At 43.1% G+C, this 24196-nt stretch overlaps 3 protein-coding genes across 5 annotated transcripts; all 3 read left to right on the forward strand.

The window, feature by feature from the left end:
- The first annotated feature begins 1610 nt into the window (after positions 1 to 1610).
- khdrbs1a (KH domain containing, RNA binding, signal transduction associated 1a) lies at positions 1611 to 7573 on the forward strand. 2 transcript variants are annotated; one of them, XM_083998451.1, is made up of 11 exons: positions 1611 to 1979; positions 2561 to 2688; positions 3265 to 3381; positions 3477 to 3623; positions 3730 to 3857; positions 4465 to 4732; positions 4858 to 4934; positions 5035 to 5096; positions 5216 to 5393; positions 7160 to 7222; positions 7300 to 7569. In XM_083998451.1, the coding sequence occupies exons 1-9, from the start codon at positions 1814 to 1816 to the stop codon at positions 5326 to 5328; spliced, it is 1206 nt and encodes a 401-aa protein (XP_083854577.1). In that variant the 5' UTR covers positions 1611 to 1813; the 3' UTR covers positions 5329 to 5393; positions 7160 to 7222; positions 7300 to 7569. The 2 variants fall into 2 exon arrangements, with proteins under 2 accessions (XP_083854577.1, XP_083854576.1); XM_083998450.1 differs by having other exon boundaries at positions 5216 to 7222; positions 7300 to 7573.
- Positions 7574 to 10210: 2637 nt separating this feature from the next.
- tmem39b (transmembrane protein 39B) lies at positions 10211 to 16391 on the forward strand. Its single transcript, XM_083997531.1, has 9 exons — positions 10211 to 10365; positions 12211 to 12417; positions 12526 to 12745; positions 12885 to 12968; positions 13066 to 13220; positions 14447 to 14780; positions 15503 to 15690; positions 15787 to 15907; positions 16034 to 16391. Exons 2-9 carry the CDS (start codon positions 12287 to 12289, stop codon positions 16265 to 16267), a joined length of 1467 nt encoding a protein of 488 aa, XP_083853657.1. The 5' UTR covers positions 10211 to 10365; positions 12211 to 12286; the 3' UTR covers positions 16268 to 16391.
- A 1124-nt stretch (positions 16392 to 17515) lies between these two features.
- ccdc28b (coiled-coil domain containing 28B) lies at positions 17516 to 24181 on the forward strand. 2 transcript variants are annotated; one of them, XM_083998205.1, is made up of 6 exons: positions 17516 to 17658; positions 19187 to 19504; positions 19653 to 19822; positions 20653 to 20807; positions 22616 to 22638; positions 22770 to 24181. In XM_083998205.1, the coding sequence occupies exons 2-6, from the start codon at positions 19269 to 19271 to the stop codon at positions 22822 to 22824; spliced, it is 639 nt and encodes a 212-aa protein (XP_083854331.1). In that variant the 5' UTR covers positions 17516 to 17658; positions 19187 to 19268; the 3' UTR covers positions 22825 to 24181. The 2 variants fall into 2 exon arrangements, with proteins under 2 accessions (XP_083854331.1, XP_083854332.1); XM_083998206.1 differs by having other exon boundaries at positions 17536 to 17642.
- The last annotated feature ends 15 nt before the right edge of the window (positions 24182 to 24196 follow it).

The raw sequence follows: 24196 nt of genomic DNA on the forward strand, positions 1-24196 counted from the left end.
TGTTTTTACTTTTATTTTTGGATTGATTAAATGGTTATTGCCTGGTACTTGAAAGTAAAATCTCATTACAGAATATTTTATGGATATTAAGAGCTCTACATGGTACTATTATTGTTATGACTTTTGAGCAATAAATTATAGTAAATTATAAACAAATTATACCCATATCTCGCATATTTTGAGTTGCAGCACAGCAACAAATTAGAAGCTGTCACGTGGTTTATCTGAATTACTTCAATCTATACAAATTTATATCAATGTGAGTATTTGCTCTTTCTACAAAAATAAATAAATAAATAAATACAGAAGAATTGCAGGGGTTTCTTTTCGAGGCCAGGGGCTGAACGTCAAATTGAAACAAACTGTAATCGCAGAAATGTGCGTGCGTGTCTTAAAGGTTGGGTTGGAGATCTTATTCTGGATCAGTTTTTGCTACTCTGCTAGAAATCCTCTTACTGTAACACCCAATTGCAACTGAGTAAATAAAGGCTTTTTTACAAAAATGAAAAAAATCACTTGCCTGGGAACGAACAAGCCTCAAAAAACACCATCCAATCACGAGTCTTCACCCACGTCTGCGGAAAGGTGAAGGCGTGGCTTCAGACAGGAGTCTGAGGAAAGGGGCTGGGACTTTTGACTGGTGTTTTTTCAAAATGTGGCCTGATTTTCCAGGATCTCCAACCCTACCTTTAATTAATCACAAGGGTTAATTAAATCAGAGAGAGAGAGAGAGTGTGTGTAAATCCTGTGCACTGACACGTCAAATGTAAAGAGACTTTTGTGCACCAGATTATAAAGAGCGTTCATGTCTATGCTTGTGAATTGACTGAACAATCCCAGGCAGGCTCTTGTAGCTGTTCTGCAGAAACAACTAATGGTTTGGCGTGTTGACTGTTGATGATGAGAACAAGCTTCTCATTCCATATTTCTAGAGCAGGGCAGCCGAGTGCAGTTTCACCTGCTTTGGAGCTTACATTGGAAACATCAAGGAGCTCGGCTGCTGGCTGAAGACCTAAGGCTTCTTGTTGGCTCATAAGGCACAAGAAAGAGAGCTAAGAGCAAAACCATTTAGTGCCAGTTCAAATAATTTGATAATCAATTCTGCCACATAAGGAAGTAAAGTCGAGTCGTTTTCCAAAATAAAATGTGGACTAGTCAAAAAAAAAAGAAAGAAAGTTTCATCTGGAATAGAAATTATAATAAACTTCTAATTCTGTTTAACTACAAGTGCTGTACCAGCTATTCTGCAAGTTGATTGATTAAAAGGCAATTAGCCTATCACTTGATTCTTTGATCATTTTGTCCCTTTTTCACTTGAGAGCTGTTTGTCTCACTGTCTGACTGCCTTGAGTTTCATTAATATAATAATGTATTATTATAATAACTAATACTTGCTAATATGAATTAATGACATGACTGAAATATTGGAGCGCACAACTACAGGTATAACTGTAGGTTGCATCAGTGGTGCATTCAGGTAGGTACCGGTAAATAGAGTATCTCTGATGTAGCCTACAGAGAGCGCCCACTTCCTGCCCTTGAGTTTCGTCTGAACCTTCTTGCTCAGTGGTGGTGACGTCACTGTCTCCTCCCGTGCGCCGTCCTCCCAGCTCACTCAAATGCAGCTGCGCCATCTCTCCTTTGTCCATTGAACAGAGTCACACCACTTTCCGCGGAAACATACCGGAGGCTGTGTGACGTGACCGTTTTCTTTTTTAAAACCGCTCTTTACCTGACCGCAATTTCTTTGTCGGGCAAAAGATAACGAAACCCGCGAGGCTTCGTTTTGTCATTCTGGCCGTGCTCGCGCATTATGAGCCTGGTGAATGCTAACAAGAGCAAATCTGAGACAGAGATAGAGTCAAGCCCAGCGCAGAAGAAAATCAAAATGGAAGACACCAAGTACCTCCCGGAGCTCCTGGCTGAGAAAGACAGCTTGGATTCGTCGTTCACACACGCCATGAAGCTCATTTCTGCAGGTAATGTGGCCGGTTTCTGTCTGCAGGACTAACACGGGCTAGTTAGCGTTAGCAGGGCGCGAGGCCTGGTCGCTTTTTGTTGTCCCGGGCTCAGCGGCGGTGAGCGGCCTGAACAATGGCGCTCAGACACGTGGATGAAGCGATCTGGGTCAAATCCCTGTGCTTAAAATACGTCAGATTTGATCATTTAATTTGACTTATTCGACGATTCATGTAAATATATTAAATTGTGCACGGATGAGCGTTTTTAGGCACAACGGTGAATGAAGAGTTCATTCAATAGCTTGACTGACCCAGATTTGTGGTTGTAGGCGCATTTATCGCTATGGCGCCGTTACTGCACCGATGCATTAATAAGTATGTTTCCCAAAAGAGATGCTGAGTGTGTGTGCTCCAAGAGCTTGATACTCATAGATTCATATAGGAGAGAAAGAAGCTTTGTGTTGACCGGTGTCCAGGGTGCAACAAAGTCACGTGATATGCAGCTGATGTTTTTTGGGGGGATTACACTGGAAATACATTTCTGTGCACACACCAGAAAGTGCCACATTCTGAAAGACATCCCTCTTTATTTCCCACAGAGATCGAGAGGATCCAGAAAGGCGAAACCAAGAAGGAGCCAGAGAAGGAAACATACCTTGATCTGTTTGCAACCAAGAATCTCAAACTCAAAGAGCGAGTACTCATTCCCACCAAGCAGTATCCCAGGGTGAGAAGATGCTGGCTTTCTGTCTTTTTTTCTTTCTTTTTTCTTTTTTAAATCACACGGTCTTTGACCATTGTCCTCATGTCTACAGTTTTAGGGTGCTTGTTCACCTCAGCAGATACAATCAAATGAAACGCTTGTGGCAAAGGACTCTGATTCTTTAAGATTAAATTTGATCAGAAGTCCAGTTTATCTAAGTCGAAGCAACACCTCTTCCACTAGCTTTACCGACATAGAATATAAGTCACATGTTTTTAAGTCTCATTTCTTCATTTTTTTTGCAATGGCATTAGTGGTAGTAAAGTGAGAGCTCTTGCAACTGTGGCATGGTGGAGTTTTTTTTTGCTGTCCTGACCTTATTTCAGTTATGTTGGAAGAAACTGTACTTACTTCCGGTGGTGCTGCTCTGCAGGTGACCCGGACTCTGGTGCTACGGCCGGCTGCTCCTTTGTTTGTTTTAATTAATGTTTTTGCTATTCTATTCTACTTCTCTGCCACTATATTGTAGTTGCCTTTCTGTAACGGTAACAAGAATGGAAAATGTAAGCCTGCAGATTTTAACTGTAACATTCCCCACAGGTAAACTTTGTTGGCAAGCTGTTGGGGCCTCAGGGCAGCACCATCAAGAGACTCCAGGAGGACACTGGTGCTAAGATTTCGGTCCTGGGTAAAGGCTCCATGAGGGACAAAAATAAGGTATGCGTGTTCATCGCTTCACTAAAGGATGTTGTCCAGTATTATTCATGTGAGTGTTGAAGCTGATTAGCATCTGCTTTTGATGTGTTTGTCAGGAGGAAGAGCTGAGGAAGGGTGGTGAGGCTAAATATGCCCATCTGGCCATGGAGCTGCATGTGTTCATTGAGGTGACGGCACCCATCCCAGAAGCCTATCTGCGCATGGCTCATGCCATGGAGGAGGTCAAGAAGTTCCTTATCCCAGTACGTGTCCAGGAGAAGCTCACATATGTTTTCTGCACCCACAATTAAATTTTTTTTCACATATGTGCAGAAAGACTTACAACATAACTGATTTACTTGATTATAGGAACCAGGTGAGCACGACCCATACATGGATCCTCACTTCCTGAACGGATCCCAGGATGGTTCTGGTAGGGGACGGGGTGGTCACCTCGGAAGAGGCAGAGGTGGACCTCCTGGTGCTGGAGGACCAAGGTAGGACCTTCATTCTTGATGAGTGAAACACTTAAATGGATAGTTCAACATTTTTGGCAAATTGGCCCATAACCCCTATCATCAAATATACAATCCAACGACTCCCAAACGCTCTTGTGGACAAGTTGTGACCTGCATATTCAGCACGCTATGAGATAAAACAGAACGTAACAAGGTGTTTTTTTTTTCGAGGAAAATTCAGTTTTTCGGCAAGCAGTCTCTGCATTTGCCTCGAAAACAACTCCATTATTATCTCATAGCGTGGTGAATGTGCAATTCACAACTTGTCCACCAGAGAGTTTTTGGATTGTATGTTTGATGAGGGAAACCAAGAAATCCCATCAGCCTCCGTAGCGTAGCTCTGAGCAGCTCGCGGCTCTGCTCCGCTGTTCTAAAAATAGCTTGCACCGACAATTAAAGGTAACAAACCTACCAATTTGCCAAAATGTTGAACTATTCCTTTAGTTTCTGCCACTGCACATCATTACATCATCTTGCAGCACATTGAACGTCAGCTAGCAGCATGGAGTTAAAAAAAGTCAAACATTGGTCAACTGTTGTGTTTATGTAGTTGTGCCTCATTTTAAACCTGGCTGTCTTTCCACAGGGGGCGAGGAATGCCACGTGGGGGCCCGCGAGGAGCGATGCGTGGTGGAGCTCCGCGAGGAGGACTAGGACGGGGCAGCGCCCCTAGAGGTGCACCATCTGGTAGGGGTGGTCTACCTTCTGCACCTACTAGAGGAGGCTCAGCTCCCCGCTCTAGACCCCCTGCAGCCGGGGCCCCAAGAATGCTTCCCTCCGGAGCCATGTCCCACCAGCAACACCAAGTTCCCCCTTCAGCATCACAGCCCAAAGCTGATGCCTACGAGGACTATGTGAGTGTCTTGCAGCCTCTAGTTTGTGATCTCACATGAGCTGTTGCTTGATAATGCTAGTGCTGCCTTGCTTGGCGTAGTGTGAATGCTGACACGGCCTAACTATGGATTTGTTTTCCCTCTAGCCTCCATATGAAGAATCCTATGCAGAGCCTGCATATGAAGGATATGATAGTTACTATAGTCAGCAGTCTGCACCTGCGTAAGTCAGTTAATCTTTCAGAGCTTTACTGCCCATTTAGTCTGGCCATGTTTAGGTTGGAGGCGTGTCGTTCTAACATCGCTGTGTGTTTTGTCCTCAGGGATACTGAATACTACGACTACGGACACGGAGAGGCCCAGGACTCATCATATGAGCCTTATGGTAAGATTATCAATTTTATATTCACTGCTTTGTGTCTTGTGAAACAATCTCTGACACACTGTTAAGATATGATTAATTGATTCAACTACACCTTTTTTCTTTTCTTCCTGTCTTTTCAGCTCAAGATGAATGGGACAACTCATGGTCCAACTCTGGGGCGGCAGGCAAAGCCCCCCCACCATCCAGACAGTCCAAGGGATCGTATAGGGAGCATCCATATGGAAGATACTGAACGGCTACTGGTAGAGAGTTGCTGCGGCAACTGTCTCCGATTGTAACTCACTTAACTTTACAAAAGTAATTTCCCTCTCGTTTGTTCCATTTTTTTTTAATGCTTTATTTTTATTCTTTTTGTTTGTTTTTTAAAACTCGGTAGAGACCTTCTGTTGGATGTATTATAGTGCCAGGGGAGAAACATGAGCGCACGCTTTTTTTTTTCATTGTTTATACCTGTTTCTATTTAATGACTGTGTCAGTTGCATAGTTGACAGTTGAGGTCCGAGTAACATAAACCAGGATCGTTTTAGTGATTATTTGATGGTTATTTCAGTTTCAGTGATTGTGGCGATAAACTTCTCTCACCTAGGCTGCATTTCAAAAGTCCTTCTTGACTGGACAAAAATGTTTCATAATGCCTCAATGTAACTTCACTATAACTAGAGATTTAGTTGCAAACTCAAAGCCCTCAGCCGTTGGATTTAAAAACAAGTCTTATCGGATATTTGTTACTATAATACAAATTTCGTGTTGTATGAAGTTATAGGGTCTCCTAAAATATTCCACTATCTATTGAACTACATTTGACAAAGAAAAATGCCTCTATTTTTGTCAGTCTTTACAATTGGTATATTCTGCTCTGTCAAAATCATCGTTGATGTAAGACTAATTCTTGTTAAGCTTGAAGGGTCAACAATCCTTACTGTGTGTAAGGAAGGCTGCAGCCAACTCAACAATATTTTGTACATAACCTTAGGACAACTGTGTATGCTTTAAGCCGTGCCGTCTCCAAAATGCATAATGCCTGTGTACCTTTGGCTAAATAGGATCCTAAATATATCCCAAAATGTTTTTCTGCAGTGCGTGTTTCAATAAAGTTTCTAGTTTCTTTTTAATCAATCTAAACATGGTATTTTGCCTTTGTTGTACCAAAGGAATGCCTTCAGTATGTGAAAGTGGTCCTCAGTGGTTTCTCAGCAACGCCGAGTAAGCTGTATGTATACACGTCAGCCTCATTTAAAAAAAGAAAAATACAAAAAAAGCAGTGTTTTGCCAGTGACGTTATCCTCCTGTTTTTCAAAACTTACCTAAACGACACTTGTGATGTCAAAAAATAAAGCTCATCATTCCCTGAGGTAATGTGCTGCCAAATACATGTTTGACTTGAGAATGATATAGTGCTTGAATATGTATTGTCATTAACCTAGTTAGTGTATCTCTTCAAGCTCTCAAGAGAGCAGTGTATGTTCAGCCACTTGAAATAACCGAATTTCAACAGTATTTCAAATCAAGCTTGCAGGGATCTTACTTGACTTTGATGCAAAGTCATGCTGGCTGGTTTTTATAAAAGAAAAAAATCGCAATGGAGAGGATTCTAAAAGCCTAAAGATCGCCACAAGAAGGTAAAACTAACCCCAACACTCATTTGTTAGATTCTTTTTGTTTTGTTTTCTGTGCAAAACATCCAAGTAATTCAAGTCATCCAAAACATATCAAAAACATTGAAGTACAAAATTATGCTATTAGTAGTTATTCCGAGCAAAATAAGCCGTACAAAACAATCAGAAATGGTTGTGATGCAACTCTTGCTCAAATAAAACCAATAATGGTCCATTCATTTCACTCAATACTTACAATTCCATCTTGGTTATTTCTGTAGAATGTAGATTAATGAAAATTAGTAGTTGCACTCAAAGCGTTAAAATATCCCATTGGTGGACAAAAAAAACCCTTCAGCTTGAGTTGCATGATACTTGTAGTATGAAATTAGTCTTGCATGTGTGTTGTCCATTGTGTGTATTAAGGTACCTGCGTGTCCAAGACCTAATTTGTGTTTCTCTTCTTAGGTTGTCAGAGAACTGCGTAGATGCAGTTGGCACATGAAACTCCAGCTCACCAGATCTTTGCAGGTAGGAAAAGAAATGTCAGATAATCATTAACTTTGGATTTTGTCGTCGAGCTGACTGAAATCTTTTGTCTGCGACAGGTTCATTGACATTCCCTGGAGAGAGCAGAGGCCGTGCAGTGTCTCTGAGACCGAGCACCTGCTTATCAATACTGATCCCATGAGGGATTTGTCTGCTTTTTAAGTGTGTAGAGGGAGCTTTATTCCTCACTGAGAAAATGTTCAGCTCTTCTGAAATACTGCTGAAGCATTGAAAGAAAGTATTTTTTGTGAATTTTTTTTGTCTGATCATTTTGAATCTTTTAAATGTGTCCAGATTACATTTTTACTCTGAAGACATAGCTGTTTTTTTAAATGAAAAATAAATGTCTTTTTTAAACTAAATTGTGCATTTATTTTATGTTATATTGCCAAAAATGAACTGTAAGGGTTACCTGGATAATTTATTTTTTACCTAATACTGTACAGAGGTTTCCCTCAGGATTCAACACGGATTGAACTTATTTTATCTTCCATCTCATAGCAGCAGATACTTTAAAAATTGTAAATGTGTGCACATTTTTCATTAACTAAGCTGACATGCACCTTAATACTTACACAGGCAAACCACAGTTCGTAGTTGTATTGGGCCTTAAAGGGATAGTTCACCCAAAATTCAAATTTCACTCATTATCTACTCGCCCTCATGTCGACTAAGGGCTGGGAGAATTTTCAGAGTCCTCCGTGCCTTCTCTGAGTTACGGGGGGTCCGTGTAGCAGTATTTGTCCATATAATGGTGCTCACTTTTCTTTGTCCAAAAAGACACACCAAAAACATCCAAATACCTCCATACTGCTCGTCTGTAATGTCCCTCTTGTATTGAAGCCCCAACATGAGAAATTGTTCCGCCGGCCGGCCGAAGGTTTTTTGGTGTGTCTTTTTGGACGAAGAAAAGTGAGCACCATTCACAACCATTATATGGACAAATACTGCTGTGCGGACACTCCCGTTAAAAAAAAAAAAAAATCTGGAATTTGAATTTTGGGTGAACTATCCCTTTAATGTGGGACTTGGAACATTGAGTTGGATTTTCAGTCACAGTAACCAAGTGGTTAGATGCTTACAGGGCAAGAGGTTCTTCATTTCTCTTTATTATACAGCATCATCAACATGTTTGAGCAGTGATGTGCTCAGGGGTCGATGCTTTGGTATTCCACCTCTATGCCATGGATACATCTTTAGAGATGCTAAAATTTCTATGCAGGTCACATCCAAAGGTAATCCAGGTGAAACAACATCTGCAAAAACCATCTTGATGAAAAGATGTAATTGTGAATGTACATATAGTACTGTTTATGAACTATATATTAGCAGTACACTTAAATCACATATTGGATCTTGGTGAATTCATTATTCCAGCTCAAAATCTTAACTGATACAATTAGTCTGAGGGGGGAAAAGGCACAACATCAATCAGTGGAAACCAAACTTATCACCCCATCCTGGGATGGAATCACAGTCATGCTTCAAATCAAAGTGAAAGTCACAGGCTGATCCAATTTGCATGAATGTCCTATCAGCAGCTCATAATGTGACTCAGTGTATGGCCCCTGTACACCTCTATGCACACACATGAGTTGGGGCATCTCCTCCTAGTGAACTCCTGGACATTCTGAGGCCTGGCACACCTGGCAGCACTGGATGTACCAGTACATAATGTCCCAAGTCCCATAGAAGGTCAGTTGAATAGAAGTCAGGGCAACATGAGGGACAGTTAACATCAGTGTCTTTGTCCTCCATGAACTGTCCACACAGAAGGAACATAGAGGAACCCACCCAGGGCCCACTGCACCAGTGGAAGGTGTCATCCAGCACTTGCCCACCACCAAACCAGTCATGCTGGATGATGTTACAAGCAGAGGTCTTATGTCCCAACTTGATAGCTTTAGCAGGAAGATCACAGGGGAGAAGTCATTAAAACCTACTGTCAGAACATGTAAAGCAGCTTCGGGTGCCGTGCTGCTCAGATCAGTAACTAACTTCCTCATGTTATCAATGATGCTCTGACCATTAGTCTAGTCTAGACTGTCTGAGATCCCTTGTGTCGATAACTGTACTGTAATCTCAATTTCCCATAATGAATGCACTGCCTCTTTTTTTAAGATTTTATTTTTATTTTGATATATTTTTTTTTAATTCTTCTAACAGGCTTTTGTATTTACTCATTTGTAAAGTACTTTGAGTTGCTAGCGTGTATATGAATCGACTTCACTGAAAGCAGTGACTACTGGTGGTGACCTTTGTATTGGCCAGAAACTTTTCAGATATATTTCCATTTTTGAGTGTCATCTAAAACAAATGTAAAACTGTCAGATGCCACATGCCATTTCCCTGTTAATACATTTATAGGTCACATGTTTATATCTGATTAGATATAGATTTGCAAGGGTTCTGAAATATGCAAAGGCCATGCAGGAACCATGGTCATTGTGATCACATTTCAAACAATAGTGTTAATCATGGAGGTAGGAAGACTTATTATGACTAAAGAATGATGTTAGGCAAAGAATATAAGTTTACGGGTTAAGACTTTCACAGGCCCAGTGCTACTGTCCAAAGGTCCTGTGTGACTGCAGGGAGAGAGAGGTAGAATTCATGAACGTGGACGGTGTCTGTACATGCAGCTGAAAACAATTTAAAGTAAATTACAAACATTGTGCAACAGCAAGACAAGAGGCACCGACTCCTTCACTGAGACATGAGACATTCAAAATATGCAATCTACAATCAGTGCACACAGGCTGCACTAAAGCAGCTTTTCAATGCACATTCAACAGAATAACGTGCACGCACTAGTCTATATCCAGCTGTGACCACCACTATAAGGTCACTGTGGGCTACTGAAGAAACATCCCACCACCAGCAGCATGTTCAGCTGGCCTCATGTCGCGGCGGAATGTTCCTTTAAATGACTTCTCTCCTCCCACAGCTCTCTATCATATCCGCGCCCCCATCTATCAGCGGCCACTTTCACATCAACAATGAGTGTCTTGGTTGATTTCAGAGAAAAACACGCTCGCGTTTCCACGAACATCCTGAGGATTTATTGTGTCTAAGGTGCAGCGAGTGCAGCGGCAGCGGCGGCGGACGGACGGACGCTGTGGCTGGTGAGGCTGCGTTTGTTTTCTCGCCCTGCCTGTTTGGTTAGCAGCTTGCCTGGGAGCTAGGTGGCTAAGCTAACCACAGACAGTGCTAGCCTAGGCCTCAATCTTTGTATTTATTGAAGCGTGGTCTTGGCGGACACACCGGGGTCCGTCCCTCTTTGTATAGGTCCACGCTGGCCTCGGCTGCTGCCACATGTCTCCGATAGAAACGGCTCTTTAAGCGATATTTGACCCGGGAAGTGGACTCTTCGTGCAGCTAAGGAGCTAGCTAGTACTGTCAGCTTCCGTAAAAACTTGCACCATGTTAACGGTTTCCATGTACACGGTGCAAACTTCTTGTACGGCCAAAGTTTGTGTTGCTGCTTGTGTGTACTATGTGAGGGTGGACGCAGGTGGTTGTTTTAGCTGGCAGTAAAATGGTCAATTTTAAAGTAAAGTATTTGCATTGTATTTGTTGTGCCACTCCTTTCATTATCAGCTCTCTGTCAAATCCAATCACTGAATCACTAAATATCATGTTCATGTCACTACTGATGCTGGGTCAGTAGCTCTGCCCTACCTGACACATGCCTCAGAACGATTCGAATAATGTATCGATCAATCTTTATTGCAGACACAATAACTGGGCCATGTCGACAGAAAATGCAATATAATAAAGCATATCACATATCAATTCCCCAATCCCCATACAGTTCATATACAGGCTGTCCTGCCAGTGTTTTCTAAGCCTGCATGAAAACCTGAAGCAGCTCCTCTTAGTGGAGTTGTTGTCAAGACCACCTAACCCCAGACCGAGTCAAGACCAAGACCAGAGCAGACCAAGACTTTGAGGGGGTCGAGATCGAGTCAAGACCAAGACCAAGGGGGGTCGAGACTCGAGACTAGACCATACAGTCTATGGTCGAGACCAAACCAATGCAAGACCATTACTGTAATCATAATAATCATGTGGCTTGATTACTCAGCTAAAAAGAAAAGATAATTTTATATAAAATCCATCCATACCAAATTTGCATTGAACAGAATAACGCAGCACAGAACCTACTGAAGTCTTTCCCACTTTTGACTCTGGTCTAAGTTTTTCAGATGGTTACACAATCAGATACTTTTGTAGAACAATTTTAATTATCTTAATTATTAAATTGCATTACATAAACCAAAATGAGCGAGTGACACATTTGTGTTAGAAAGAAGAAAAAAAAAGATGTCACTGTAGCTATGGTCTTGACTGGTCTCAACTGAGACCGACCTCTCAAGACCGGTTTTGAGTACTACAACACTACCTCTCAGGGCTGGGTAAAGCCTTGATAATGCTGTTCCCTGAAATATCCAAGTTATACATCAGGTTTCTTAAAGTTGCTTCACAGTTAGGTACATAACAGTAAACAAACAGTTGACCAGCACTGGGGCACCTGAAGCAACAGCCTCAATAGGCCTCTATGAGCCGCTGCATACCACTCCTCTTCCTATAACTGAGAGGAGTGCAGAAAGCTCTGAATAAAGAACATTTCTACATCAACTGAGCATACCGAACCTACAAATGAGCATGATTGCTTGAGCATATTGCTTCCAACACTGTCCATATGTATCTTGATGAAAATGACCAACATACATGACATGAGAGAATTATCACATAGATTAAATAGAGGAAACAATCATTTCTTGTCCTTTCTACTTCTGACTGTCATGACATTACTCTTCTTGGCATTGAATTTAATGTCATGCCCGATTCTGTAAACAAACCTGAAGTAAATTTAATAAATTTAATGTCCAATACAATAATGTTTGTGCAATCACACGTTGGCTGTTCCTCCCACTCTGTCTGAGCTGCTTCTCTCTTTTGAGCAGGTACAAAGGGGAGAGATCACACAAGTCGACACGCAGCAGCAGCAGCAGAGACAAGTGAACCGTGGGTGTGTCTGCCATGGCTGGTGGAAGGAGAGGGGCAAACCGCACCACATACTGCAGACCCCCCCTCAGCAGTGAACCAGGCTCCGTGGGCAACGGGAACCACTCCACCAGCTCCCCGGTGACCGGAGTGCGCTCTCGTACCAGGTAGGTCCGGCTTGGACGTCCGTACCCATCCTGGTCCTGAGGAGACAAACAAAAAAAAAATGCTTTGTAAAAGGTTCTATGAGGATTTTGTGCTGTGTGTGTGTGCAGGAATGGGTCGGGGACGTGCATGTCCAGCCCCCCGCTGGCGGCTCAGACCGTGGTTCCCCTGAAGCACTGCAAGATCCCAGAGCTGTCTGTGGACTGCAACGTGCTGTTTGAGCTCCATCTTTTCTTCTGCCACCTCATCGCCCTGTTTGTTCACTATGTCAACATCTACAAGACTGTATGGTGGTACCCCCCCTCTCACCCTCCCTCACACACATCATTGGTAAGTACTGCGCTGTGTCTGGTGTATGCATTAATATTTTATTTATCCAGATCCACAGACCTGGCTGACCTTCAGTGTAGACAAATTTTGAAGTGAGATTTCTGTGGTAATAATCCTGAACAAATGTTCTTATTTACAGAATTTTCACCTCATTGATTATAACATGCTGGTGTTCACAATCATCATACTGGCACGGAGATTAATTGCAGCAATTGTTAAAGAGGTAAGAATTTTATTTTTTGTTTTTCTGTCTTTCGTACAGTTTTTTTTTTCTGTGCCTTTGATTCTTATTTCAGTGTCTGACCTGTTCTCTCCCTCAGGCGTCACAGAGCGGGAAACTCTCCTTCCCTCATTCAATCTTTTTAGTGATGGCTCGGTTTGCTGTGCTGACGCTGACAGGCTGGAGCTTGTGCCGCTCCCTTATTTACCTCTTCAGAACTTACTCTGTCCTCAGCCTGCTCTTCCTCTGCTACCCGTAAGTGTCTTAAGAAGAACAAAGAGACTCATATTCATATTCATGCCAGCTACAGGATGTGAGTGATCATTCACATCTTGTTTGTGAGTTATGCGTGGTATTTGGTTGATTTGTTTTCTTGAACACGGTAGTGCAGCTTTCAGTTGAGGCACTGTTTTGTAACATTTGGTTTATGAAATTTTAATAACCTAATGCAGCTTGAAATTGAGCTAGACTGATGTTCCCATCAGTTCCTGGCAGACCTGAGAGCTTATGCAGTTGAGATGCTGTTCAGCATGGGTGGTTTTGGTAAACCACCTAGCAAATAGATGAATAGATGACAGACTGTAATGTTCAGGTGGCCACATTTGTTGTTAAAGGGATAGTTCACCCTAGAATGATATTTCGCTCATTATCTACTCACCCTCATGTTGACTAAGGGCTGGAAGAATTATCAGAGTCCACCGTCCCTTCTCTTAGTTACAGGGGGTCTCGGCGTAGCAGTGCATTTCAATGCAACGGTTGCAAAGGGACACCGGAGCTCTTCGTAAAAAAACACACACAAAAAAACATCGAAATACCTCCATGATGCTCGTATGTAATGTCCGTCTTGTGCTGAAGCCCCAAATTGCGTAATTGTCTCGAAAAAAATTAAATAAGTCTATATTTTAAGCTTGTTTGTAGCGGAAGCTTCTCGTCTTCTTCTTCTTCTCCTCTTCCTGGTCCGTCCAAATATCGCGTGATTCGCAGTAACCGCACTGACGCCGGCGCAAATCACGCGATATTTGGACGGACCAGGAAGAGGAGAAGAAGAAGAAGACGAAAAGCTTCCGCTACAAACAAGCTTAAAATATAGACTTATTTAATTTTTTTCGAGACAATTACGCAATTTGGGGCTTCAGCACAAGACGGACATTACATACGAGCATCATGGAGGTATTTGGATGTTTTTTTGTGTGTGTTTTTTTACGAAGAGCTCCGGTGTCCCTTTGCAACCGTTGCATTGAAATTCACTGCTACGCCGAGACCCCCTGTAACTAAGAGAAGGGACGGTGGACTCTGATAATTCTTCCAGCCCTTAGTCAACATGAGGGTGAGTAGATAATGAGCGAAATATCATTCTAGGGTGAACTATCCCTTTAATGTGTTGAACAACAACTTTTCTCACAATTATGTACCTGTGTTTTGTCAGTACTACACTGACAGTAGTGCTGTCATGATCTGATCCAAGTCATTGTGCCCCACAGGTTTGGGATGTATATTCCGTTCTTCCGGCTGAACTGTGACTTCCGGAGAGCCGGCCCGCTCTCGCCCATCGCCAGCATCGGCTCCAAGGAGGTGGGCAGCGTGGGTCGGGGCAGGGACTACCTGACTGTGCTGAAGGAGACGTGGAAGCAGCACACCAGCCAGCTGTACGGCGTCCAGGCCATGCCCACACACGCCTGCTGCCTCTCCCCGGACCTCATCCGCAAGGAGGTGGAGTACCTGAAGATGGACTTCAACTGGAGGATGAAGGAGGTGCTGGTCAGCTCCATGCTCAGTGCTTACTATGTGGCCTTTGTACCTGTCTGGTTTGTCAAGGTGAGAACCCAAAAGTGCGTCTTTTAAGTATAATTTAAAGGGATAGTTCAATATTTTGGCAAATTCGCCTATTGCCATAATCGCTATAGTCATAGCAGTAGGTTCGTTACCTTTAATGTTGTTTTGAGATAGGCGGGGCAGAGACGTGAGCTGCTCAGCGAACACAGTGGAGGTGAACGGTACAGGTCCCGGTCCCTCACAATCCAACAACTCCAAAACGCTCGTGGAGAAGTTGTGGCCTGCACATTCACCACACTATGAAATATTCATGTAATTATGGAACATTGCGACACACGAAGCAAATGCTGGGAACTACTTGCGCTTTAGAAATCACTCCGCCCAGCAGCCGTGTCTGGAATATAGTTCTAGCTATGCATTTGCCCTGAAAACAACTCTGTCTCATAATGTTACATGCTTATCTCATAGCATGGTGAATGTGCAGGTCACAACTTGTCTACTAGATCGTTTCGGAGTTGTTGGATTGTGTATTTGATGAGTTTTGAGGGACAGGGGACCTGTACCGTTCACCTCCATTGTGTTCACTGAGCATCTTGCGTCTCTGCCCCGCTGATCTCAAAACAACATGCGCCCATAATTAAAGGTAATACCTACTGCTATGACGACAGGGATTATGGCAATAGGTGAATTTGCCAAAATGTTGAACTGTCACTTAAACCAGTGAATATATATTAATATCTCCCCACCTGTATATTTTCCTTCAGAGTACACAGTATGTGGACAAGCGCTGGTCCTGTGAGCTGTTCATCCTGGTGTCAGTCAGCACGTCAGTCATCCTCATGAGGCACCTGTTGCCACCTCGATACTGTGACCTGCTTCACAAAGCTGCAGCTCACCTGGGCTGCTGGCAGAAAGTGGACCCTTCACTCTGCTCCAACGTCCTTCAGCACATGTACGTCCCACACAGTGTCTATCACAGGCCATCAGGTCGACTGGATTTCAGTTTATGTCACTTACAATCTGACCCTTGCACCTCATTTTTGCACAGCTGGACGGAGGAGTACATGTGGCCACAAGGAGTCCTGGTCAAACATAATAAGAATGTCTACAAGGCCATGGGCCACTATAACGTCGCTGTCCCATCAGATGTGTCCCATTATCGCTTCTATGTGAGTATTGCTGAAGGCCCTCAGAGTCTGTGCTCACATTTTCTGTCTTGTGAAATATTTGTGGTATTGTGGTATTTATGGCTGTTTGCACAAACTGACTGCATCCTGTCTGCTTCTGCCCCCCAGTTCTTCTTCAACAGGCCTTTACGAATACTCAACATACTCATCATCCTAGAGGGGGCCATGATATTCTACCAGCTCTACTCTCTGATATGCTCAGAAAAGTGGCATCAGACTATATCGCTGGCACTGATTCTCTTCAGCAACTACTACGCCTTCTTCAAACTTCTCAGAGACAGAATAGTCCTAGGAAAGGCATACTCGTACTCAAACAGCTCATCAGACCAGAAAGTCAGTTAGACTTAAGTTATTGTTCGTCACATTCACTTTGGAACAAGACAAACATGCCTAAGAGCTCTGTATTTTATAAACCGCATTTTGTGTCACGTTTTTGTTCTGTTCTGCCATAATAAAAAGAAATATTTTTGTATTCCTTTAAAGTGTTGTCAGAGTCTTTGTTCTAAATCATGTTTCCATTCTCACCACAAGAGGCCTCTATGTTTCAGAAATAAAACTTCAAATTAGAAACGGGAGCAAATTTCAAGTGACTGGCACTAACTTACTCTTTACAGCTGGGTCAGTTTAAATGTTGTGCGGTTACAGAATCACAATATTTGTTGGGGTTTCGCACCAATACTTTGTATTTTTATGTTTAAGAGTCCAGCTGTTGGAAAAGAAAGAAAAAAAGGTTGATTATTTTTTTAGATCAGAAAAATGAAAAGTAAATAAGAATACCGAAGTCTGGATTGGTAACATTCAGACACCAAACCTAAATTAGAAAATTCAGACCACCACATAAGACATCTGTCCAATCAGGCAAAACTATCAGTCATCTGATTGAAGGAGAGATTGTTCTGTCTGACATTATTGAAATGTCTCTTGTAGGAGAAACTCAAATGCTGCAGATTCACTACATCTCTATTATTGCATTTTTAATCAATTTGATGATTTTGACAAGAATGTATAAAACCAATGGAAGCTGAGTTGAAGTCGCTGTAAATTCATGTTCCAAAAAATGCTGGATCACAATCCCACGATGCAAATCAGACATGCAGTAATATTACATAACACATCCTGCCCTCAGGTTGTGAGACAGTTTCTTTTTGGGGGTCTGACAACAGACAATACAACAATGGAATATATATTAAAAAAAACAAAAAACATTAACATGAAAAAAGTCATGACACAACTTTCCACAATGTCATTTTTCACATTTCTAGGTGTCAGCTAAACAGATGTGGAGCCTCGGCGTCGCCACTGGTTGGCTTATCTTCAGGTGTGCAGTAACTTTGTATCTACACGCTCCCTCTCTGTGGCCTATATTAAGATGCATAAGTGGGTTAGTTGCAAAGAGCCGTTGGTTGGCAGCTGCTCAGTGCTGAGCTGAGCAGGACGCAGCATCCTGTCGACAGCGGCGCTAACACGACACATTAATCTGCACGTCTACGCCCCCTGGTGGCGGCACGCAGGGACACGGACTGCCCCTTTAAGAAGGATAAAAGAGCCGAGCGCATCGATGCCGCGCGTTACATTTCATCTTTCACACGGCGGCGGCGGCGGCGGAGGAGGAGGGATAATTTAACGGTGCTGTGGTTTATTAAGGTCCGCTCTTATGAAGTGTACGTGAACGTTTCACACCGCGGAAGGAGGAATGCGTCGCCGTGTTTGCTCTCTGGTGCGTAATTGATTCGGTAAGTCTTATTGGTGTCATTTCGCCGACGATAAATCTGCTCTTAACGTCTTCTCTCGCACTGAATTCAATCACGACGGGTCACAAACCGCTGACCGCAAACCCCCCACTACAATAACCTATCACACAACACCGACAGAGTCCAGTTGAAGGCGGGTTTGGACGTCTAAAGTTGGCTTTGTGTATGAGTGGAGTGGCCATCTTTAGATTGTACTTGGAGCTGCGGCTGGCGCAGTGTTCACGTCTAAAGTGTTTTCATCTGTTGTAGTGTGGTAATAATGAGTGGTAGTGGCTCTGTACAGTAGCACAGTGGGTCACCTGCTCTAATGATGACGAGCAGCCATAACAACCACAAGTGCTGCTGTGGTGGTTGTATAGCAACAAACCCACAAGAACCGGCGCAGAACTGCTTTTTAAGTCTTATAATATGACTTAAGAGGAAGCGAGTTACTGTTATGTGCTTGTATTGGATGTTGCAGTGCGTGGGAAAGATGTTAGCTCGATGTAAACAAACATGGAGTGGAGCTGAAATCCCCCCAGTCTCACTAAGAATGCAGTGTATTGATTTTCCCGTTCAGCTGCTTGTTGTTGAGTGATGTACATTAGCTGCTCTTATAGGACGTTGTGAGGAGTCTTTGTTCAGAAGCTCCAGGCACTTTGTCTCTCTGTGTGTATGCATGTAACCCACTCCACTCAGGCTGTGCTGTGTAAACCATTAAACCCAAGGCCACTGCAGTGTTTTCCAGTTTGTTTGGGTTTGAAACTGCTCTGAAAACACTACTGCAGCCTCACACTCTCTCTGGAGGCTCTAATCTAAAAATATTTTTATAGTTTGCTGGTACACTCCTACTTCTTTTTACACCAGGGATGCAAAATCAGGAAATTGCTTCCGTTAAAACTGCCATGGTAATGCAATAACATTTATGAAGGTGGGATGGTGGTGGTGCACTCTTCCTACTTGTTTAAATGCAGCTCAGCCTGTTTAATTGTTTTTTTTCTTTGGCAGATCTACTGTAAATCTCATGTGAGTACATGGTGATGCTGATAAGCTTAAGAAAACACTTTTTTTTTTAAATTAATATCTTTATTAGGAGGTAAGGCACATTAGAACAGAAACCAATGACACATTTCCATAGAGTATCACATCACATCCCTATCACAATTAAAATATAAACATATTGATGCAATAGAAATACTGAAGAGCAAGGCATACAGTCCTACCTGATGCCAGAACGTGATTGGCCGAAACAAGAAACAATACACAATTCGAAAAAGAATAATAATTGATAAATAACTAAGGATACTTGTATGTGATAATTAAATAAGAATGTAAGCTTTAAAATAAAAGGGAAACCAAAAGGAAAAAGAAAAAAAAGGAAAAGAGAGGAGATGAAAACATCACTAAATGCGTTTATCTGCAGTGTGGAGGATCCTGAGCTGCAGCACTCATTCTGGCACGGCGAGTGTGTGTGTGTGTGTGTGTGTCCTCCACTCTGCTGCCTCTCAACTTCCTACCTCTGTTGTTGCAGGACATCCTGTGAGTGATCCCTCGTCGTCTCGCCCCCGGAGGGCTTCACCTCGAAAAAAAAACAAACCAAACCAAACCAAACAATGGAAGACAAGCGCAAGAAGCGCAGCCCCAAAGTGTCTCTCCCGCAGCCCCCTCCTCCCCCCATCAACCCCCGCAAACTCTCCGTCCTGCCCGCCAGCAAAAGTGCAACCTTCTCCCTCGGCCTGCCGCAGCCCCCCTCCCCCAAAAACAGAGGCAAGTACAAGAGGTCCATAGGAGCGGTGGGGCAGCCCAAAGAGGTGTTCACAGCCGTCGTAGCTCCACCAAAGACCACCAGGTTGGTATCCGTGGGAAACAAGAACACACATGCTGCAAATGCTTTCTGTTTTTTTCCCTTCTCTCCTATCATTCATTTTCCAACACTGTATCAGGAATAAAGGAAGCAGGCCACTAGTGATCATGATGTATTGTTTTTCTTTTCTAAGGCCCCACAAGGAGAAGCCCAGGGCCCCCCAGCCAGCAGGGCCCAGCAAAGTGGTCCAGTCGTCTCCCCTGCAGCACTCCTTCCTCACAGATGTGTCAGACGTGAGAGAGATGGAGGGAGGGCTGCTCAACCTCCTCAACGACTTCCACTCAGGCAAACTCCAGGCTTTCGGTAAGACAACCCTGACAAGACAGGCCACCGGGGGAATATTCTGTTACGGGCCGAAAATAAAAGCCGGTTGAAAATGGGGCTTTGTTACACGAATCAGACTGAAACCAAATAGCAGTGGAGCTATTTTTACACACCTGCTGCCATGGAAGTACTCCTGACTTTGCTTTTAGTTTAGTTTAGTTTAACTTTATCGTCCACCTAAGTGGAAATTTGTCTCTGGCTTCCTCACATAAAATTACAGTACACACAGAGAACCATCAAGTGGACAAGAAATAGCAACAAACAGTAGCAGCAATAGGTAAAAAAGAAAGCAGTTATTTGCATTTTTAACACTTAAAGGGATAGTTCAACATTTTGGCAAATTGGCATAATAGCGAGCTATTTTTAGCACGGTGGAGCAGAGTCGCGAGCTACTCAGAGCTACGCTACGGAGGCTAATGGGATTTCTTGGTTTCCCTCATCAGACTAATCAAATACACAATCCAACAACTCCAAAACGCTCTGGTGGACAAGTTGTGACCTGCACATTCACCACGCTATGAGATAATAATAGAATGTTACGAGACAGCGTTTTGGAGTTGTTGGATTGTGTATTTGATGAGTTTGAAGATGGAAACCAAGAAATCCCATTAGCCTCCGTAGCGTAGCTCTGAGCAGCTCGTGGCTCTGCTCCGCCATTCTAAAAATAGCTTGCACCGACAATTAAAGGTAACAAACCTACTCCTAAAACTATAGGGATTATGGCAATGGGCCAATTTGCCAAAATCTTGAACTGTCCCTTTTAATGCTGTAGTGAAGTCACAGCTGTATTGAATCCCTCTGGACTCCAGGTAAGGTGTGCTCCTTCGAGCAGCTGGAGCACGTGCGCGAGATGCAGGAGAAGCTGGCGCGGTTGCACTTCAGCCTGGACAGCCACGTGGAGGAGCTTTCAGAGGACCAGAGGAAGTGTGCATCGGACCACAACCTGGAACACCTGCTCAGTAATGTAAGCACATAAACACAGCAGCAGAGGGCCGGCTCATCAGTATGCAGGAGGGGACGACAACAGAGGCACTGTCATCAGGGTTATCCTGGGGCTGCTGGTACTAACATGAGGGCTTGTTGTTTTGTGTAGAATTAGTGAAGAATGGTTTGGTGTAAAATACCACAACAGCTGGTTTATTTAAAGTCAGGAAATTCAAATATTAGAAAAAAGATTCTTAAAGGAGACATATTATGCCCCTTTTTAAAGACATGTCTGTGACATGCTTTGGTCAAAATACACCAAGGATCAAACATCACAGATCTTTTCATCTGCTCAAAACAGCCCTGTTCAGAACGACTGGTTTCAGTGCCTGTCCCTTTAAATGCAAATGAGCCACTGCTTGCCCCGCCCCCTCCACTGGTACCTGTACTCACAGGTAGGGGTGGTATTATGCAAATTCGAAAACTAATGATGTCATTGTATGACAGCTGAGGGAATAGCTCGTAAAACCATGTGGATTTCAACCTAGGGAGCCTGCACATTACAGACGTTTTTGTCAATTCTCACATTTTAGAGGCCGAAAGGCAAGACAAACACCCAAAGCGACTTCAAAAAGTGATATTTCCGGGGCGGTGTGTGGCGGCCGCCTCATGTAGAGGCTACAGTCCTCAAAGCAGGTGTCCCCGGTTCGAATCCCGCGTCGGGCAGACCTCTCTCTGCCTCCCCATTTCCTGTCTATCTCACTATGTGCTGTCAAATAAAGCCCCCCCCCCCAAAAAAAGTGATATTTTCATAATATGTTTAAGATTGCTTTGCCATTTTGTAATTTACATTTAAATAGTACCATCCATTGTCTATACTTCTTATCCATGCAGGGAGGCTGGAGCCAGTCTGGCAATGATGTAACAAGTTTTAACATTTGCATAACCCCACCCCTACCTGGTACCAGTAGAAGGGGTGAGGCAGGGCAAGCAGTGGTTAATTTGCATTTAAAGGGACAGGCTCTGAAACCAGCCGTTCTGATGAAAAGAGAGCTGTGATGTTAGATCCTTGAGTTTTTTTGACCAAAAGCATGTCACAGATGTCTTTAAGACGCCTGGGAACTATTTTAATTTGTGGCATAGGGGGCATAATATGTCTCCTCTAAGAGACAACACTCACATACTGTATATATCAAGAAAGACGTTGAGTTTCATGGACATGGTTCTTAGTCATATACAGGTATTAAATAGAATAGAATAGTCTTTACTTTTATTGAGCAACGAAATTGGTGAGGCATCCCCGCCCAGTTCACTTAAAACTACTTTAAAAAAAAAGTTGTGAAATGCTCCTTATGTATCCAAATGTTAACTATTATCCAGCACAATGTGCAGTCAAAGAATGCCATCATAGATTGTCTGTTGTGAATGTGTGTGTGGCGCTCCTAGTTACCCACGCCTGGGGCTGGTATGCTCGCTGAGGGGAGGTTGCAGTGTTGTGTGTGTGTGTGAGGGAGGTGAGAAAAAGCCTTCAGCTCATTTCAGACGCCGCTGCCAGCAACACTCTCTCGCCGTAGCAGCAATGAATAATTGTGCCAGATGGGCCGTGAAGTGATTTTTCCTTCGTGTAGATAAGGAAACTGACCGTTTGTTTTTGTAAACACCGCAAGCGAACGATGGAAATTCAATTCCAATATTGATGTGACACGCAGGCTGTGATGTAATACGATCACATTTGGCCATTAGAGCCTTTGTAGTATCAGCGCGGTTTCTATTTTTGGCTGTTTATGTTTTGTTTTTTCAGTCCAACCTTCTCATCCATGTTCATTCTGTTCCATTTTGTTTCTGCAGCTGGAGGAGCTCAGCACCTCAATGTATCCTTTCCTAATTAAAACCGTTTATTTATGGGAGCTGCCCAGTCGCTCCAGGTCCAGACACAGGATTAAAATAATCTGTTTTCACTTCAAAGTCCTTCTGTGTGAATCCTTGATGTGTGTGCGCTCAGACAAAAGCTCCACTTGGCCGAGAACCAGGACCTGCCCAAGACATCTGGTCCCTGACAGAGTGAGGTGTGGAGGATGGCGACCGAACACTCATCTTCTCCCAACATCTAACCGGTCCAGGTTGCCATGGCATTGATCCAGCTGCCTTAGTAACAGAATGGAAAGATCTACAGGAGGAGGGGCAATTTTTTTTTTTTTTTTTTTCCATTTGGTCAGCGAAGCCCAGGGAACGACACAGTGACTCAAAGCAGCTGAGCGTTAAATGAACACTCAACCAAAATCATAAAAAACCCTCATTCACGGCACAAGAAACATTCAAAGGTTTACGCAACTTGTAGAAGAAAAAGTTTTTGTGTTTTAAGTTCTGAACATTTTCAGTGTCAACGATCTTGGGTTCAGTTGGTAGTTAGTGAATGTACTTTAGTTTTTTTGTTCTTTACAAAAAAAAGAAGCACATTTCAGAGAGTTTAAGACGTTATATTACGTTTCTTTAATCTATGTTACGCTTGTGCTTTTGTTGAATTCTGGACGGCATGTGTCACTGTCAACAGAGCTGAGAAATATGAGCCATACCTACACAGCAAGTAGCAAACATGTGGCCCTCGACTTGACGGCACCACTGTGGTTAGCTCTGAAGTATAAAGGGAGGCTTCACTTTTGCTATTATTCTGAATGCACACTATAATTTTTTATATCTTTGCAAAAAGTCTAATACTGGAACACAGACTGGATTTAATACCGTCTGGGTGAGCCCTTCGTAGTTCGTACAGTATGTTAAAGGGACAATGTGAGGACACCTAATGGTCAAACTGTGTGTTTCATTAATTTATGCTGTATGTAAAATAGTGAAATGACGTGCGGTCAAGTGTATTTGACACACAATAATTTACTGTTTGGAGAATTTAGCCAGTGCTTCTTGAGGATAAGTTTTATTTTTTCGAAACAAAGGCCCAGTAGCAGCGTCCCTCCAAGCACAAACTCCTCCAATCTGCTACTGACATGTCTTCTACACGTCATGTGTGTGTTACAGGGGGACATCCAAAGTCTAGACGGGCATAGATCTCTGTGCAGTACTATTTCAAAACGGCAGCTACTTAGCCTAGCCAACAAAAAGTGCTATTAGTGGTAAAATCTGAAACACCAGAGCGTGTTCTGTTATTCAAAATGTACAATACAAGTCTTTTTGTACTGCTTGCTAAGCCTACCTCTTCTTCCCAGGCCTTTGGAACATGTGATCCATTTCTTATTCTGGTTGGTCCATCCAGGGTCCTTCTCAGTCAGCTACGCTCTGTTATTTTACTTACTAAGAGAGAGGTAAATCCACCAGAGGGATGGCTTTACACAACATGCAGTCAAAACAACAGAAAAGTTGTTAAGAATCTCATGTGTGTTGAGTGACTGTACCCATGAATAAAGCAGAATTGTGGAG

This window comes from Trachurus trachurus (genome assembly GCF_905171665.1).
Source record: "Trachurus trachurus genome assembly, chromosome: 22".
NCBI lineage: Eukaryota > Metazoa > Chordata > Actinopteri > Carangiformes > Carangidae > Trachurus > Trachurus trachurus.

Excerpts from the sequence above, each read along its gene's own strand:
- khdrbs1a (XM_083998450.1), top strand. The coding sequence starts at position 1,814 with ATGAGCCTGGTGAATGCTAACAAGAGCAAATCTGAGACAGAGATAGAG. Across the intron at positions 3,382-3,476 it reads CCATGAGGGACAAAAATAAG|GAGGAAGAGCTGAGGAAGGG; the intron begins GTATGCGTGTTC and ends TGTGTTTGTCAG. Across the intron at positions 5,097-5,215 it reads CTCATCATATGAGCCTTATG|CTCAAGATGAATGGGACAAC; the intron begins GTAAGATTATCA and ends CTGTCTTTTCAG.
- tmem39b (XM_083997531.1), top strand. The coding sequence starts at position 12,287 with ATGGCTGGTGGAAGGAGAGGGGCAAACCGCACCACATACTGCAGACCC. Across the intron at positions 12,418-12,525 it reads GGAGTGCGCTCTCGTACCAG|GAATGGGTCGGGGACGTGCA; the intron begins GTAGGTCCGGCT and ends GTGTGTGTGCAG. Across the intron at positions 12,746-12,884 it reads CTCCCTCACACACATCATTG|AATTTTCACCTCATTGATTA; the intron begins GTAAGTACTGCG and ends TCTTATTTACAG.
- ccdc28b (XM_083998205.1), top strand. The coding sequence starts at position 19,269 with ATGGAAGACAAGCGCAAGAAGCGCAGCCCCAAAGTGTCTCTCCCGCAG. Across the intron at positions 19,823-20,652 it reads AGGCAAACTCCAGGCTTTCG|GTAAGGTGTGCTCCTTCGAG; the intron begins GTAAGACAACCC and ends TCTGGACTCCAG. Across the intron at positions 20,808-22,615 it reads TGGAACACCTGCTCAGTAAT|CTGGAGGAGCTCAGCACCTC; the intron begins GTAAGCACATAA and ends TTGTTTCTGCAG.